We start from the raw sequence: 16801 nt of genomic DNA on the forward strand, positions 1-16801 counted from the left end.
ACAATTTAGAAAGATCGCAATTCATCTAATGTAATTTTAGTGCAATAAAGTGTCACATGGATTATTTTCATAGTCAGTTCTTGATGAATTGCTGAAACAGGTTTAAAAGAAAATTTATGTCAGATTTCCATAAGACTCACCTATTTCAAATTCCAATAATTTCCTACCTCAAATTTTTAAAAAAATGTTTTAAAAAATCTAGACTGTGATTGTAAACATGTTTTAAAAGCCATCCTGGGAAAATCTTTATTTTGAATGGTGGCATATAATTTTAATAAATAAATAAATGACATCCCTAATCAAATGCACTATAACTGACACCTTGGTAGAATATCAGCAGAGAATGACCACCTCTGCTTGGCAATGATCAGAAAAGGGAATAAGGGATACAATACAAAAACTGCAAGGTCCAACACCACTATCACCACTCAGCATGATCTCAGCTTTACATTGTCCACCAGTGATGTAAAGAGACACCAACTGGCCCTAGCCTTTATATAGATTATTTTATTATTATTTATATTCATATATTCATATATATTTATTATTATCCCCCTTCCCCAAATGAGCCTTTCACTTTCTTCTCCCCTCAATTCTAAAATAAGGACCTTATATCTGGATTTAAAAAAAATATTAAGGGAAAACAATAGTTGATTTTCAGAAAGTACTGGTTGTCAATCTGCTGAGACCCAGTGTTTGCAGTGGTCAAGGTGCTGGACCAGGGGCTGAGAAGACCCAGGTTCTAGTTCTTCCTTGGGCATAGAAATCAGCTGAGTGACCTTAGGTCAGTCACTCCCTCTTAGCCCAACCCAGCATCAGGCTCCACAACAAGCAGGCTGAAAAACAAAACCCCTTGTCACATCAAGCATTAATAAGCTTCACTGTAAGAACTAGGTGAGCACAGTGCAAAAGAAGCAGACAATTTAACTAAACAGGACAAAAGCTAAGGAGAACAACCACCTGGATGACAGTCTGTGTTGCACTTGAGATGAAGTGCAAAAGACAGGGGATTTGTTTGTTTAAACATCAAGGATATCTTCCTTAGTGGCTTAGAAGTAGTTTCTGTTGAGATTCATTTCTTTGCTCTGATTAACTGGAAAACTAACACTCCCTAGTCTGTATGAAAATGTATAGGAAATATGAAATTTGGACAAGGCTGTACTACAATTCCATTTTTAAATAATATTTTCATAGCTCACTTTATATCTTTGAAACAGTTCTTTTTCCCTTACAATTCTTTATGACAATAATGATATAGCAAAATTGAAGAAAAGCTCAACAGCACTTCACAGGAAGCAGGTAAGGCAATTTTTAATGACTGATTTTTTAATCAAGTAAGTATGCCCATACCTAAACTTTTTTTTTAATCCATTCAATCATGTCCAATTCTCAGAGACTGCCTGGACAAGTCCCTGCAAGGTTTTTTCAGAAGTGGTTTGCCATTGCCTCCTTCCTACGGCTGAGAGAAAGTGACTGGCCCAAGGCCACCCAGCTGGCTTTGTGGCTAAGGCAGGACTAGAACTTACAGTCTCCTGGTTTCTAGCCTGGTGACTTAACCGCTACACCAAACTGGCTCTCTTCATACCTAGGCTAGCAAGTCCCAAATGCACAATTTGTTTTTTCTGACAATATGGACTTATTATTATTGACCTAAAATAAATTTTAAAGGTCTTTAAAAAAATTACACAAGCTAAAAGAAAATACATATTTTAAATTCATTCCTATGAAACTTTAATTATGCCATGCCAAAAATGCCTGTTCTTAGATTTCTCTACAAAGAAAAGTTTGTCAGTCTCTGGAGGAAAGGAGAGCCCATTAACTGGGTGGCCAATGACCACACTTTTCTCTATGATCCCTTTCTTCCTAGGGCTCATGGGAAGATTCACCTCCCCTCCCCGAAACTATCACTGAGGAAATATGCTCAAGAATGGTAATACTGAAATTCTCCTCCAATCTGTTTAGAGTCCAATAATATCATGTTTATACAAAATTCAATTATATGACAATTTTTAAATTAAGGTAATCAAAAAACAATGATCAACCCTGTTAAGTGAATTAATCTCCTTAAAACATCTTTACAAACAACAGGAAACTAAGATATAACAACTATGCACAGAAAACCTATCAGCTTTTAAAAAGTTATTTAAGTTTAAATTTAAAGAACAAGAAATGGCTGGATAAATATTAGTCAAGCTGGAAAGCTAATAGCTTTTGCTTTCAACACTTGCATTCATCAAGATCTAGAAAACCGAAAGTTGGATTCCAGCTCTTTTAAAAGCCATTTGGTCAACCTCCTGAGGGATTATCACTCTAATGTCTTGGGAAGTCTAAGTGCTCATCCTCCATCCCACTTACCCAATCTTTTTAAGGGACATGTCCTCATGACTTAAATTCACCCTCAGCCCACTGTGAAGGTAGCCTAGAGGTGCCCTTAATTATTCTGTTGAAGTTTTCCCTCTTCTTGCAGTACAAATTTTGCCCTATGGACAACCTAAGGTGCCCCAGTGACAATACTGGTGATAATGCAGTAAAGGATTGGGATCAGGGGCATCACATGCACATAAAAATGGGTGGCACTTTAATTGCTCAGCTGCATCTGCCATTTGATGCTGTTGACCACTTAGATCTGCTGGAGGCATATTCTCTCTCCATCTGGTTTCTAGGCACTGCTGTCTCTGTCCATTTTGGATTGTGCTGCAAGAAAGACTTGAGTACCTAGACAATTTCTTTTTCATTGTACTATCTATCACCCAGGAATTTGGTGCTGTTTGGTAAGTATGTTTTGTGTGTGTATGTTTGCACATGCACGTGTATATGTTCTGGAGAGAGAATGAAACAGAAAAAGTGTTTGTCTCACAGTATGCTGAGTTCAGTACTCTCAGTCCTCAAAATGGGAAAACCATGGTGCAGTTCTTTATTTTAAGAACTTATTTTATTTTATTGCCTTAGATCTGCAGAGAAAAGATTTGAATGGCATTTGAACAACAGTTGGTACTTGCAGCTACTGCTGTAGACATATCTTTATACTCTTCAATTATCAACTGTATGGAAAAGATATTCTTTACATCTTTGGTCCCTACTCCAGCCTTATGGTTTTATATTATACACCACTCTTCTGCTAGGAAAAACCAAGTAGCTTACCTGTAAAGACTCTTCTTCTTTAATCAATTCTTTATGTGGGAACAAATCCTTAGCTTGGATGTATTCCAGACTGGGAGGGCCTTCCTCACCCTAAAAACCAAACAGAAGAATAAATGCTTAGAGATGCACATGGAGCATACAGTATCTGCCCAAACACTGTCAAATATTTACTTATTTATTTATGAATGCCTTCTTTTTACTCAAGGTGTCACATAGTACTCATAGAATTTTTGATTCTGTGTGGTACATTGTGTTTAAAGATAGCAACTGATCCATAGTTTCCCAGTGAACTTACATGACTGAGGGTGGATATTATTCAGGATTTGTTTTGTGTCCAACCTTTTCACCACTACGTCACACTACTCTCATACAAACAACCCACATACAGTGTTGATAAGTCTACTTGTACATATAATTCTCCAAGTGCCCTAATAAAAATCAGTTTTTCTATAGTATATAACTCTGCAAGCACACAAATAATGCAACATTCTTCAACTGAGATTAACTAGCAAATACAACAAAACTAAGATACTTGAAGGAGACATAATACCGTATTTACAAATTAATAGGGAATAGAACTGCAGCTGCATCCCAGGACTTGTATTACACACACACACACACACACACACACACACACTGACTGAGGAAGACTTGCACTTTATTTTCTCACCATAATGATTTATTTTGTGTCACCACTTAGAAGTATCTATAAATATAATCCAATACTTTTACTAAACGCAATATATATTTAGAATAAACCAATTTGGGGTCTAAAGATGAACAAACGTAATATCCCTAATCAATTAGCAGTTCCAACAATCAGTGTCCCTTTAGTTCGTTCTTATACCTGACCAGCCAGTGCTAGCTTCATAAACATTCGTAATGTCCAAAAATGATATACTGTAGCAGCAGCAATATGGAAAAACTGAGCTGAATTTCTTTAGCTTACAGTGGAACCATTCCTGTATTTCTGCTTTACCACTGAATCTTTGGGCCTAACCTCTACTTGGGGAGGGGGGGGGATCTTTTGGTATTCCTTCAAGGTCTCAGTATGGTTTCTGAGCTAATCAAAGGCTACTACAATCTTCCAATGATCTATTTTTTAAAAAAATATATTTTTACTATAACTTCAACTCCCATACCTTTATTAACACATTTAAACTATGCCATTCCCAGGAACTTTCAAAACTAGATTTATCAGGAAACTGAGAATTTTATTGTAATAATCATAATTAATAACAGACCCCTCTGGGATTATATTAAAAATGATCATCTAATCCATCTTCCTGTTTCCCACAATAATGAACCAAATGCCCCTGAAAAGTCCACAATAGGCCCCGAAAGTGAAAATTATCATTAACGTTGCTATCTAATAACAACAAATCACATTTTCTCTGAATGTAAGGGTTCCATAAGGCTATAGAACAGATTTTGATGAGATGCAATGGTTATTAAAGTGAGCTAGATTTGTTGAGTAGGTAAGTTCTTGTCACTTTTTCCAGTTTGGCAGAAATTTATCATCTTGATTTGTACAAAGTAGGGATTTTTAAAATTCTAAACAGTAAATTTTCCTCAACACTGCTCTTATCTACCAGGAAAGCCCTCAGGCAGTTTTCTTCTTAGATGAGGTTTCATTTTTTCTATTTCAAATCAAATATTTTTCAGTGTATAGGAGAAGCTCTTTAAAAAATAAGCTATAGGAACTTTGCATGATTGGAAAATACTTCAAATTCTCAGAACTAGCCCCAGGATTAGCCTGCATATTTTTACATAGTCATGATGGATAAAGATGAATTTTTCTTTTGTTAAATCTGTTTGAAAAACAAATGTAAACTGTTCAAGGATATTCACCTCTAAAAAGAGTATCTGAGAAATCAAGGCATTACACGTATTTGAAAATCACATTATCTAGCTCTAAATTCTATGTACTTTCTTATAAAGCCTAGTGCTTTTTCTTGGAAAAGGCTAAGAGGGTGATGGATTTAATCCTAGGTTCTGCTGATAGGACCAGCACTGAACTTTAAGCATGTATGCACTGCACCGAGGAGACCCAGTTTCTATGGAAAAAAAGCAGGACAAGGAAGAACGTCTGCCTAAAAACTTGAGCAGAAATATTGAGACAGATGGATTATTATTCTGACTTGATATAAAGCAATTTTGTATTAGAACCTTCATCCTGATATAAGTTTCTGATGTAGATCATGCTGATATAGGTAGTCCAGTAATCTAACAATGTTATGTACAGTATTCATGTACAGTATTCCATTTTTCTTTGCCAGATATAAGATCCAGGTACAAGCAACTGTTGTCACTAAGAGCACCATTAAACCAGCTTTATTAAAACAATGCAAATGCACAGATTAAAAAATGATGAACTTTTGTGGAGCTAGCATAAAATGTTAGCTCACTATAGAAGCAAAGATCTCCATTTTAAGCTGGAGATACTGTTTTCTGATGCTTATAACTGAATTAGTGATATGGCTTTATTTCTATTTAATCCAGTAATCACTTCTGCCTTCAGACACTGCTACAGACCAGTACGTCTAAAATGTGTCTTTTTAAAAAACCTCTTGAAAATGATATGACCTTTCCCTCAGAATTCAGCACCAAAACACCCATGTACACCAATCACTTCTAAATATTTCAAACTGTGTTTTTTTCTCACATTCATATTTCACAGTATTAGTAAATTCACATTTCATTAAAAACTAATTAGCCACTTGCCACTGAAAAAGAAAGAACAGTCATATGATAGAATAAGACAAAAACAGGGAGAAAACTGCTTTCAGGAACATCTAGTTAAGATTTAAGAGACTTATCTATGCTAAACAACTGTTATTTCTAGTCAAAAGTTATTCTCCTATAAATAACTCTCCAATATATCTTGCAGGCTGCTTGTGCAAGCATGAGACACACAGTATGTCAGGTTGCAATGAATGTGTGAGCAGATTCAAGTTGATAGCACCTAACTCATGACAGGAATACTCTTAGCATAACTGGATTTATATGTGTGTGCCTATTTGATCTCAACATCTGACTGATCATACTTTAAAATACAAGTCCCTCATATACAAGTGGATAGATGCAAAGGCCAAGTACCTTATTCTTAACATTCCTAATGACTTGCTTACTATTAGGATATATATTTATGCAGATGCACAGAAACATCCCCCCACAGAGGATGAGACTGCTAGGCTATTCTTAGTCTGCAACTATGCGTGTTCACACTCACACTTCATCGTATGGGTCTTGGAAATACAAACAGTCCTCCCTCCCCACAGCTGTTTGCTCTGCCAAAGCTAATGCACATCTATGCAGATACTTCCTCATGGATACCTGATGTCACCTTTCTCTCATTTAAATCCCTACTCAGTATCTTTCTCTTCAATAGCACAAGTTCTCATATCCTAATTATATTAAACCTCAGAACCCTGTAAATGGTTGAATGGATACATTCTGTCTTTCTTCCAGCATGAAACTAAGGCGGCCTCCCATTTAGGCCCTGACTAGATCCTTACCTGTTAAGCTCCAGATGCATTCAGACCACACCTCCAGGGAAATCTCAGGGCTCAGATCAGTCTTTTGCACCCACTCCCTGCATATGTGGCACTATATTAATTATAATCATGCCAGTTGGACAGAGTGAGTCATATAATTGTTCTCATGCCCTTACATCTGCATGTGCTCTATCACTGAACGAATGTTTCCTCATAGTTGCCCACCTCACCCTCCTCCCAGACACACTAGCAAGGGATAAGTTCTGTGTATGTGTATTCATGCACCAACACAGCATCATCAAAGCTAGAATCAGACAACTTTTCACTTGCTCTACATGACACACTGTAAAGAGCTAACTAACCTTGAGGCCCCCTCTGCCACCCAGCCTCCTTCCTCACAGTGTGTCCAACACTCGTTTTCAGACAGGTTTTATTCTTATTATGCTTCTCCCTCAAGTCTTTTTTCTCAGCAAGCTCAAGTTAGAATCCTAGCAGGATGTACTCAGGAGGCCAAAGGTTAGTAGAGCACCATGCTGAGTAACTGCACTGAGAAAGGCTGCCAACTGCTGCCCATCATGGCTGGGCAGTGCAGTTATTACTCATATAAGGCCAGCTTCTATTGGCATGAAGTGGGTATGAAGTAGGATACTTTCCATCTTCCCTTATATCTCGAAAGGATTTAACACATGCTAGCAAGCACAGTAGGGAATTCTAACAGAAAGACCCATGTCTCAGCAAACCTAACCCCTCTCTTTGGCAGCCATGTGGCTATGATTCAATGAAGCACAAAGCAGCCAGAAAGTGGGAATCACAGGTTCTGTGGATGGATGTGAATCTGTTCTCAGCAGGCCAACATCAATGTACTGGATTACACCAATGTCCTAGATCAGGAAAACCAAACTTCTCCTTGTACATTTTGCTCAGATGGTTTTGTTCTGAGATCACTGGAACAATTTTGGCATCCCCAACGGGAACCTCTAAGCTCCAGGTGAAGATGAGGTAAGTATTCCGGGAATTATCCAAAAACGTAACTACAGTGTGAGCAAGAAGCACACAAAATTAGGAAGAAGAAGAATGGGGAAGAGGAGCCACTCCCCAAGCATTAGGCTGAGAGAGCCGTAAAAAGGGCCAGATGTCTCCAGGCAGACAGTACGCTTTCTTCCTGGCTCCGCCACTCCACCCCCACCCCAAATATCAGATGCAGAGAGAAATGCAGACTGAGAAGCAGCCTTGCATGCAGTCAGCGCAGAGAAGAAAAGGGTGGGAAACAGGGAACCCACTTACAAAGCAGTTCAGCATGGAACAGGAGACACGGCCCGGCAGAGTCATGGTCGCTTCCAAAGGAGCTTGCTGTGCCAGGGGCACGCGAGTGGCATCGCTTCCCCCTGCCCCCTTTGGCATAAATGGCTCAGGCAGATGGACAGTGAGAAAAGCAACCTCCCAAGCACGGCTAGAGCATCTCTGTCGCCAGAGACGGGAGCAGGTGCGCTGGCTGCTTCAGCAGCTGCCGACAATGGAGGGGAGGGAAAGGCGGGAGAAGGAGGAGGAAGAGAGACTCCACCTCCCTCTGATGAAACCAAGATGAAGCTCTGCCATGCCAGGGGTTCCCTGACAGCCAGCACAGAAAATGGAGTCATCAGTTCAGCCTTCCAGGAGGATTCATGGCTCTGCAATTCTCATTGCCCTCTGTTTGGCATGCAGCTTAGCAGCCAGGCAGCATGTGCAGGAATGTCTGGGAACAATAGGAGCTGCAGCCCGCCTAGCTTTGTGTATTCCGGTAAGAGCAAGAAGCAGTAAGGATTCAGCTTGGTGCTCGTATTCACACCGAACGATGGGAATCCTGCTGGCTGAGCTCTGCCAAAGGGACGCAGGATCTGCCAGCTCTGCTGCATAGTTACCTAGGCCTGCATTCTCCTCTGGCTATGTGCCAAAGAATATACAGCTGACATCTCAGAAACACCCCTACTTCGCAGAAAACCTGACACAATCAGGCAACAGCTATATACAAAAATTGTATCTTCTTCCTTTTCAACATGTTCTTTTGCCCATAGCCAAAGCTCTTCTGAGACATATATTAAATAGACAAAATTAATTTTAGAACATCATTAATACCTAAATTTCACTCTAAACTGGTTTTCGAAAGCTATAACTGTGCTGGAAACTAGGGGATGGAAGGGATTCCTTTGGGTCTGTTATAAATTCAGAGGCAAGCATACAGATTCATAAAGGGACCACAAAGGTGATCTAATTCAATCCACTGCCAATACAATAAATCCAGCCTTGTAACAGCCTTGATAGGTGGTCTTCCAGCTTCTGTCTGAAAATTCTAATACACACACACACACACGAAGAGGTCCAACACTTCTGAAGACCAACAGGGAAGTGCCAGCTTTTACAAACATATATATACACTTGTCACAGTATTTTTTTTCAAGATAAGCACTGTTATGCAGAGCACAGAAAAGGAGTAAGATAAGAAGTCAAAGAAAGTAAAGATGTAAGAAAAAAATAGCTAAAATTTACAATTTCTCTACTGCCTCAATCCTTGAGAACTCCAGATGGTTTACAGATATTAAAATAACAATAAAATAAAATTACATTTTAACTTTTCAATGACAAAAGATCAAGCAGTAACAACACACAGAAACATTGACATATATATTATATAAGTGTACAGTATATATATATGTGTGTTTGTGTGTATGTATATGTATATATCCCTGTGATTCTACAATCAGTCCCCAAAAGCCTTCTGGAAAAGCCAAGTTTTTACTAGTTAGTTTTTAAATTTATAGTTAGTTTTTAAATTTATACGAACCCCATTAGCTGTATCTCTTCATACCTTTCTATCCTTGCAAACAAACCTTGCTTCCAGCACATCCATTGCCTTTTGATTTTTATACCTCTGACTTCACTTTTTCAGGATTTAATCAACTCATCAACTTATGACTTTCTTAGTCTTCATCTTTCTCTCAACCCATTCATGTATCTTCATATATTTATTTTGCAATTAGACTGTCATTCATTCTGTCTGTATCATCAAACCACCTCAACGTATTTCCTTTGTACTGGTCATTCACTTTTGTATTCAATCCATAACCATTCAGCCCTCGTTCATCCTTGACCATATCTTTTCTTGCCTTATCACATACACTTACAGTTAGTAATTATTTTCCCATTGCATACAACTTTTATGTTCTTCTTAACATACTCAATACTGGCTTCCATATAACAAAGTGTTGTTTATTCGTTCAGTTGTTTCCGACTCTTCATGACTGCATGGACCAGCCCACGCCAGAGCTTCCTGTCGGTCATCGACACCCCCAGCTCCCCCAGGGACGGGTCCGTCACCTCTAGAATATCATCTATCCATCTTGCCCTTGGTCGGCCCCTCTTCCTTTTGCCTTCCACTCTCCCTAGCATCAGCAGCTTCTCCAGGGTGTCCTGTCTTCTCATTATGTGGCCAAAGTATTTCAGTTTTGCCTTTAATATCATTCCCTCAAGTGAGCAGTCTGGCTTTATTTCTTGGAGGATGGACTGGTCTTCTTGCAGTCCAAGGCACTCTCAGAATTTTCCTCCAACACCACAGTTCAAAAGCATCGATCTTCCTTCGCTCACCCTTCCTTATGATCCAGCTCTCACAGCCATATGTTACTACTGGGAATACCATTGCTTTGACTATGTGGACCTTTGTTGTCAGTGTGATGTCTCTGCTCTTAACTATTTTATCAAGATTTGTCATTGCTCTTCTCCCAAGGATTAAATGTCTTCTGATTTCCTGACTGCAGTCAGCATCTGCAGTAATCTTTGCACCTAGAAATACAAAGTCTTTCACTGCCTCTATGTTTTCTCCCTCTATTTGCCACTTATCAATCAAGCTGGTTGCCATAATCTTAGTTTTTTTGAGGTTTAGCTGCAAGCCAGCTTTTGCACTTTCTTCTTTCACCTTCATCGTAAGGCTCCTCAGTTCCTCTTTGCTTTCAGCCATCAAAGTGGTATCATCTGCATATCTGAGATTGTTAATGTTTCTTCCAGAGATTTTAACTCCAGCCTTGGATTCCTCAAGTCCAGCACGTCGCATGATGTGTTCTGCGTACAAGTTGAATAGGTAGGGTGAGAGTATACAACCCTGCCGTACTCCTTTCCCAATCTTAAACCAGTCCGTTGTTCCGTAGTCTGTTCTTACTGTTGCTACTTGGTCGTTATACAGATTCCTCAGGAAGCAGACAAAATGACTGGGTATCCCCATACCACTAAGAACTTGCCACAATGTGTTATGGTCCACACAGTCAAAGGCTTTAGAATAGTCAATAAAACAGAAATTTTCAGAAACAGTTTTTCTGAAACTCCCTGGCTTTTTCCATTATCCAGCGGATATTGGCAATTTGTTCCCTAGTTCCTCTGCCTTTTCTACACCCAGCTTGTACATCTGGCAATTCTCGCTCCATGAACTGCTGAAGTCTACCTTGCAGGATCTTGAGCATTACCTTACTGGCAAGTGACATGAGTGCCACTGTTCGATAGTTTGAACATTCTTTAGTGTTTCCCTTTTTTGGTATGGGGATAGAAATTGATTTTTTCCAGTCTGATGGCCATTCTTGTGTTTTCCAAATTTGCTGGCATATAGCATGCATTACCCTGACAGCATCATCTCGCAAGATTTTGAACAATTCAGCTGGGATACCGTCGTCTCCTACTGCCTTGTTATTAGCAATGCTTCTTAAGGCCCGTTCAACCTCACTCTTCAGGACGTCTGGCTCTAGCTCACTGACCACACCGTCAAAGCTATCCCTGATATTGTTATCTTTCCCTTACAGGTCTTCCATATATTCTTGCTACCTTTTCTTGATCTCTTCTTCTTCTGTTAGGTCCTTGCCATCTTTGTTTTTGATCATACCCATTTTTGCCTGGAATTTACCTCCGATGTTTCTAATTTTCTGGAATTGGTCTCTTGTCCTTCCTATTCTATTGTCTTCTTCCACTTCCACGCATTGCTTGTTTAAAAACAATTCCTTGTCTCTTCTGGCTAACCTCTGGAATTTTGCATTTAATTTGGCATATCTCCCCCTATCACTGTTGCCTTTTGCTTTCCTTCTTTCTTGGGCTACTTCTAGTGTCTCAGCAGACAGCCGTTTTGCCTTCTTGGTTTTCTCTTTCTTTGGGATGTATTTTGTTGCGGCCTCCTGAACAATGTTGCGAACTTCTGTCCAGAGTTCTTCCGGGACCCTATCTACTAAGTCCAGTCCCTTAAATCGATTCTTCACCTCCACTGCATATTCCTTAGGAATATTAGTGAGCTCATATCTAGCTGATCTGTGGGTCTTCCCTAATCTCTTTAGTCTGATCCTAAATTGTGCAATAATATAACAAAGTAGGTAAAAGAAAATCCTAATATACAGCCATTTTCACTTATTCACTTATTCATTCCTTGCAAGAAATTAAGAGTCCCTCTTCAGGGGGAGAAGGATGGTCGTATAAATTTGAGAATTAAATAAATAAATTTACTCACTACCTTTCAACCAGCATTTGCATATCTTAAAATTTCTTTATCCATTTTTCCATCTTAATAAACAAAAGTACTCAAGTTTGTTCACTTGCTTTAGATTTTTATCATTTATGTATAATTTGCAATTGTTCACTCTATCTTCTGTAAGGCAGGTAACTTGCTCTTTAATCAATTAATTTTCAGGTCCATCTCCCTTGTGTCATCATACAGTTTAACTTTCACTGTAAATCATTCAGGTTCTCAGACAGCAACAGAGCTTCAACTACATATAAAAATACACGGATATTCATGTCCTCAACCAACATACTACTAACATCATTATGAACATTCATTATTCATTTATCCATGAACACATTAACCAACCAAGAGGACACCATATATCTTTATCTTATTCCCAACTCAGTGATGAACCCTTCACTAAGCATTCCACTTATATTCATGCATGCTTGATTTCCATGATAATACTGATGTCTTTGCACTCAGCAACCAAACTTCAAATCCATATACTTCAAACTTACTTTATTACAAGCTTTTTCTAAATCAACATATGTACGATAAGAGTTCTTTCTCACAATTCATACATTTCTTATTGACCTGTTAACAAAAAAAAATTGATCTGCAAACCACGTCAAATAAAGCTGCACTGCACTTCCCAAATGTTTTTCACTGTTGCCTCTTATACCCTTTCAGTCAAAATTCTATCAAATAGGTTTCCAGGCACACTTAACAAACTAATTCCCCAAAAGGTTTTGTAAGTTTCAGTATTTTTGCATTCATTCTTCCTACCTTTGCTTTGTAGGAAACAGCATTGGTCACATCTTTGGATGACCTCTGTTGGGAGCGGGATGGGGAATGCATCCATCCTTGCTCTACTTGACCTCTCAGCAGCCTTCAGTACTATCGACCATGGTATTCTTCTGAACCGTCTGCAAGGGTTGGGAGTGGGTGGCATTGCATTGTGCTGCTTCTCTTCCTTCCTCTCAGGCCAGTTCCGGTTGGTGTTAATTGAGAGCAAGAGCTCCTGCTCTCGGCCCCTACTATGTGAGGTGCCACAGGGTTTGGTACTCTCTCCGCTCCTGTTTAATGAAGCCCCTAGGTGAAGTCATCTCTCACCATGCAGTGAGGTATCATTGGTACAGTGATGACACCCAGCTTACATCTGTTCCTGGCGAATTAAGTGATGCTGTTGATGTCCTGTCTCAGTGTCTGGAGGGGTTTGAATGGGGAACAACAGGCTTCAGCTCAATCCTATCAACACTGAGTGGGACAGGCAGTTATGTGTGGCCCTAGAACATCTCTGCTCCACGAGCCACGCTGGTTGCCAGTCTGCTTCCGGATTCAGTTCAAGATGCTGGTTCTGGTTATGACCTTTAAAGCCCTACATTGCATGGGGCTGGGCTGAGGGACTGCCTCTCCCCAGTTACATCTACCCATCCCGTCAGGTCAGGGGCATGTTGTAGGTCCCATCTGCTAAAGAGCTTCATCTGGCAGAACCCAGGAGGAGAGCTTTTTCTGCCATGGCACCTGCCCTTTGGAACATCATTCCTCCTGAGGTGAGATTGGCCCCAACCCTCTTGACCTTCCAAAGGGCCATTAAAACCTGGTTTTGTCATCTGGCCTAAGGATCCCATAGAAATATGGAGCCAGTGAAATGGTTATGGTGTTTGTAAGTTTCAGAACACACTCTCCCATTTTTTGTCTTATTTGTAGTTTTAATTGTATTTTAATGGTTTTATTTTTTAATTGTTTTGATTGTTTGGTTTTTGTTATTTCAATTGTGTGTGCTGCCCAAAATCACATATGTGAGATGGGCGGCTATATAAATTTAATAAAAAAAAAATAAGCAAACAATAGCATTTTTCCAAACATCATGCATAGCTCAGCTTTTACACACACATTAAGCAGTCATATAGCCTCTCCATAAGCAATCCAATTCAATATTACAATATTTTTCCAGTTGTATCTGTAAGAGCTGCATTTTTAATTCTCATAGCATTTTTTAATTTCCTTTTCATCCTTTTTTTTTGGACATTAATATTTATAGCATTCATTTCTATTCCACTCTTTTGCCATCTAACCTATTCCATTTCAGCCTTCTTTCACTTCAGTTTTATCCCATTTCATCACTTTTATTTTTAATTCTATTCCCTCTGAAGATGGCTCGTTTAGATCCTCATTACTCACTTCTTCCACTGAAATTGCTCTGTATGCTTAATCTTAATAACTCCTTTCTCTCCTTGACTTTCTTTGAAAATTTTCTATCCGCTTTTTCTCACGCTTATTTTTTATAGCAATCATACTCTTTTATAATTTTTTCTTCATCCACTAACGTATGATTTCTATCTATGACAGCAATATACTACATAATTATAATTTTTTAAAAGTAAAATGAAAAATCAGACAAAATATTTTACATAACACATGATTTAAGGTTAATAATAGCTAAATCTCATCCAGATCGGAAAACAACTGCATGGAGACCATAGAGAGGAATTTGCAATAGGCTGTATTGAATGCCATCATTTTAGAACTTTGGCAGAAGATCACGGCTTTACTAAAGAGCTTGAACCTTTTGCCAACAAAGAATGGGATGATGTCTATTCTGCTTTTCTCTCCTCTGTCTGGGCTCGTCTGGAAACGCTATGGTTTAATAGATTTATCCTTTGGATGCACAAGGCTGCCTATTCAATCCCACACCTTCCTGTCTTCCATGTCTGTCTATCACAGCTAGAGAAAGACCATAGTCTAATATCTTGGAGAGCTGTTGCCCATCACTTAAAACAAAGCTGAGCTAGGTGAATCAATGGTCTAACTTGATAAAAAGGCAGTTTCAAAAATTCTGCAATCATCGTTCCTTTTTAAAAAATTTTATGAAAGCTATAAAAATGTCAAGATAAAAAAATTAAGAAAACAATATTGAAAAAGGGAAAAAATTAAAATAAAGCCAACAATTCTCTCTCTGTGTGTATTCATAAATTCATGTATGACCTTAATGAGAAATACAAATATTTAAAACATCAATTTTCTCTATTTCTACTAAGAATGACATTTGTACAAAGGTAATTTATTAGGAAAAAGTGTTTATAAAGCTAGTAAATGATTACCAAATTTAGATAATTGATTTAAAAAAAAAAACTAAACAAGGTTGGATCTGGTTTATATTTGGATGAGAGATCATGAAGAAATCTCAGACTTGTAGGGTAAACTGAAAAGTTAAAAAAATATTCCAGAAAGCGGCAAGGGCAAGCCAGTTGTGTACAGTTGGCAAAAAAAGACAAAAACAAAATCAAAAGAGCATGGACATGTCCAAGAAGTCATGAGAAATTAAGATCAAATCTAAGGAGATTTTACTCATAAAAAAGGATAAAGATTCCCTCAAGTCAAGCTTGTTAACATGTATTTTTGTTGGCAACAATAAGGGATTTGGTTGCCATTCCCTTTTTTAAAAACTTCCCATACCTGCGGCATTTCTTGGTGGTCTTCCACTCAAATATTAACCAGTGTTGGCTCTGCTTAACTCTTTCTGAGATCAAGCAAGATGTTTAGGTGCTGTCATGCTCTATGACACTCTTACTTGTAAGGTTCTTCAAAGTTTTTTTGAAGCTGTATTAATTGTTCAGCCAAAGCAGTTTCCCACACCTTTGAATATCATTTATCCAAAGAAAGATGTGCTTTCATTTTTCATTATTTGTAATAACTTAGAAGTGAACAAGAGGAAGTAATGCTGTACCAATTCATATACTTTAGAAAAAACAACCAGTAAATAGGTTTGGTGTATCAGTTAAAGGTAATGAACTAGAAACTGGGAGACTGTGAGTTCCAGTCCTGCCTCAGGCATGAAGCCAGCTAGGTGAGTTTGGGCCAGTCATTCTCTCTCAGCCCTAGGAAAAAGTAAGTGGCAAATAATTTCCAAAAATGCTGTCAAGAAAATGCTGTACTGTATGGACGTCTCCAGGAAGTTGCCAGAATTCAAGACTGACTCAAAGGTGTACACACACATAAAGGATTTACTATCAAGAACTGCTGAGTGATTCTTCCATGTTTGTTCAAAATATTTGATGGAAAGAAATAGTTAATTTAGTGTTTCCATTAAATTGGCAATATGCACCAATTGCTATAAACCCCTCCAACACAATTTAGAAAAGTTGCAGTTTTGATCTGATCTAAGGTGGAAGGAAAGAGGACAACCAACAGCAAGGCAGATGGACACAGTTATAGTGGTGATGAGTACACCATTGGAAGACTTGAAAGACCAGGTTAGGGATAGATCATCATGAAGAAAATATGGTCACTAGGAGATGATTTATCTATGTGGTCATTTTAGACTTGATGGCACACAACCAACCAATCAATCAATGTAACTTCAGCAGATCATAGTGTTCCTACAGATTATTTTATAGTCAATTCTTAATGATTTGGTGATATAGATTTAAAATGAATTACAAGTTCCAAAGAAATTCACCATTCAAATCTCTTATTACTCCCCCAGAGTTTTCTGGAACTTTTCAAGAGAATCTGTCCTGTATGATGGAAGAAAGTTATGCAATACTGAAGATGATAATACTGAAGAGATTCTCTTCACTTTAAACTAAGTAGAAGAGCATCATATTGTTAATGGTTATAATATGTACGATCTGATAAGCTTACGTAGGAAAGA

The 16801-nt window shown here is 38.4% G+C and overlaps 1 protein-coding gene across 1 annotated transcript in view; it reads right to left on the bottom strand.

Annotated features, from left to right (window-relative positions):
• Positions 1 to 16801, bottom strand: part of MTMR4 (myotubularin related protein 4) — a 60236-nt gene that overhangs the window by 19591 nt on the left and 23844 nt on the right. Inside the window, exon 3 of the mRNA XM_063298837.1 lies at positions 3142 to 3231. Within this exon, the coding sequence (XP_063154907.1) occupies positions 3142 to 3231 (90 nt within the window). The remainder of the gene's footprint in view (positions 1 to 3141; positions 3232 to 16801) is intronic.

The sequence above is a fragment of the Candoia aspera genome, chromosome 1, assembly GCF_035149785.1.
Source record: "Candoia aspera isolate rCanAsp1 chromosome 1, rCanAsp1.hap2, whole genome shotgun sequence".
NCBI lineage: Eukaryota > Metazoa > Chordata > Lepidosauria > Squamata > Boidae > Candoia > Candoia aspera.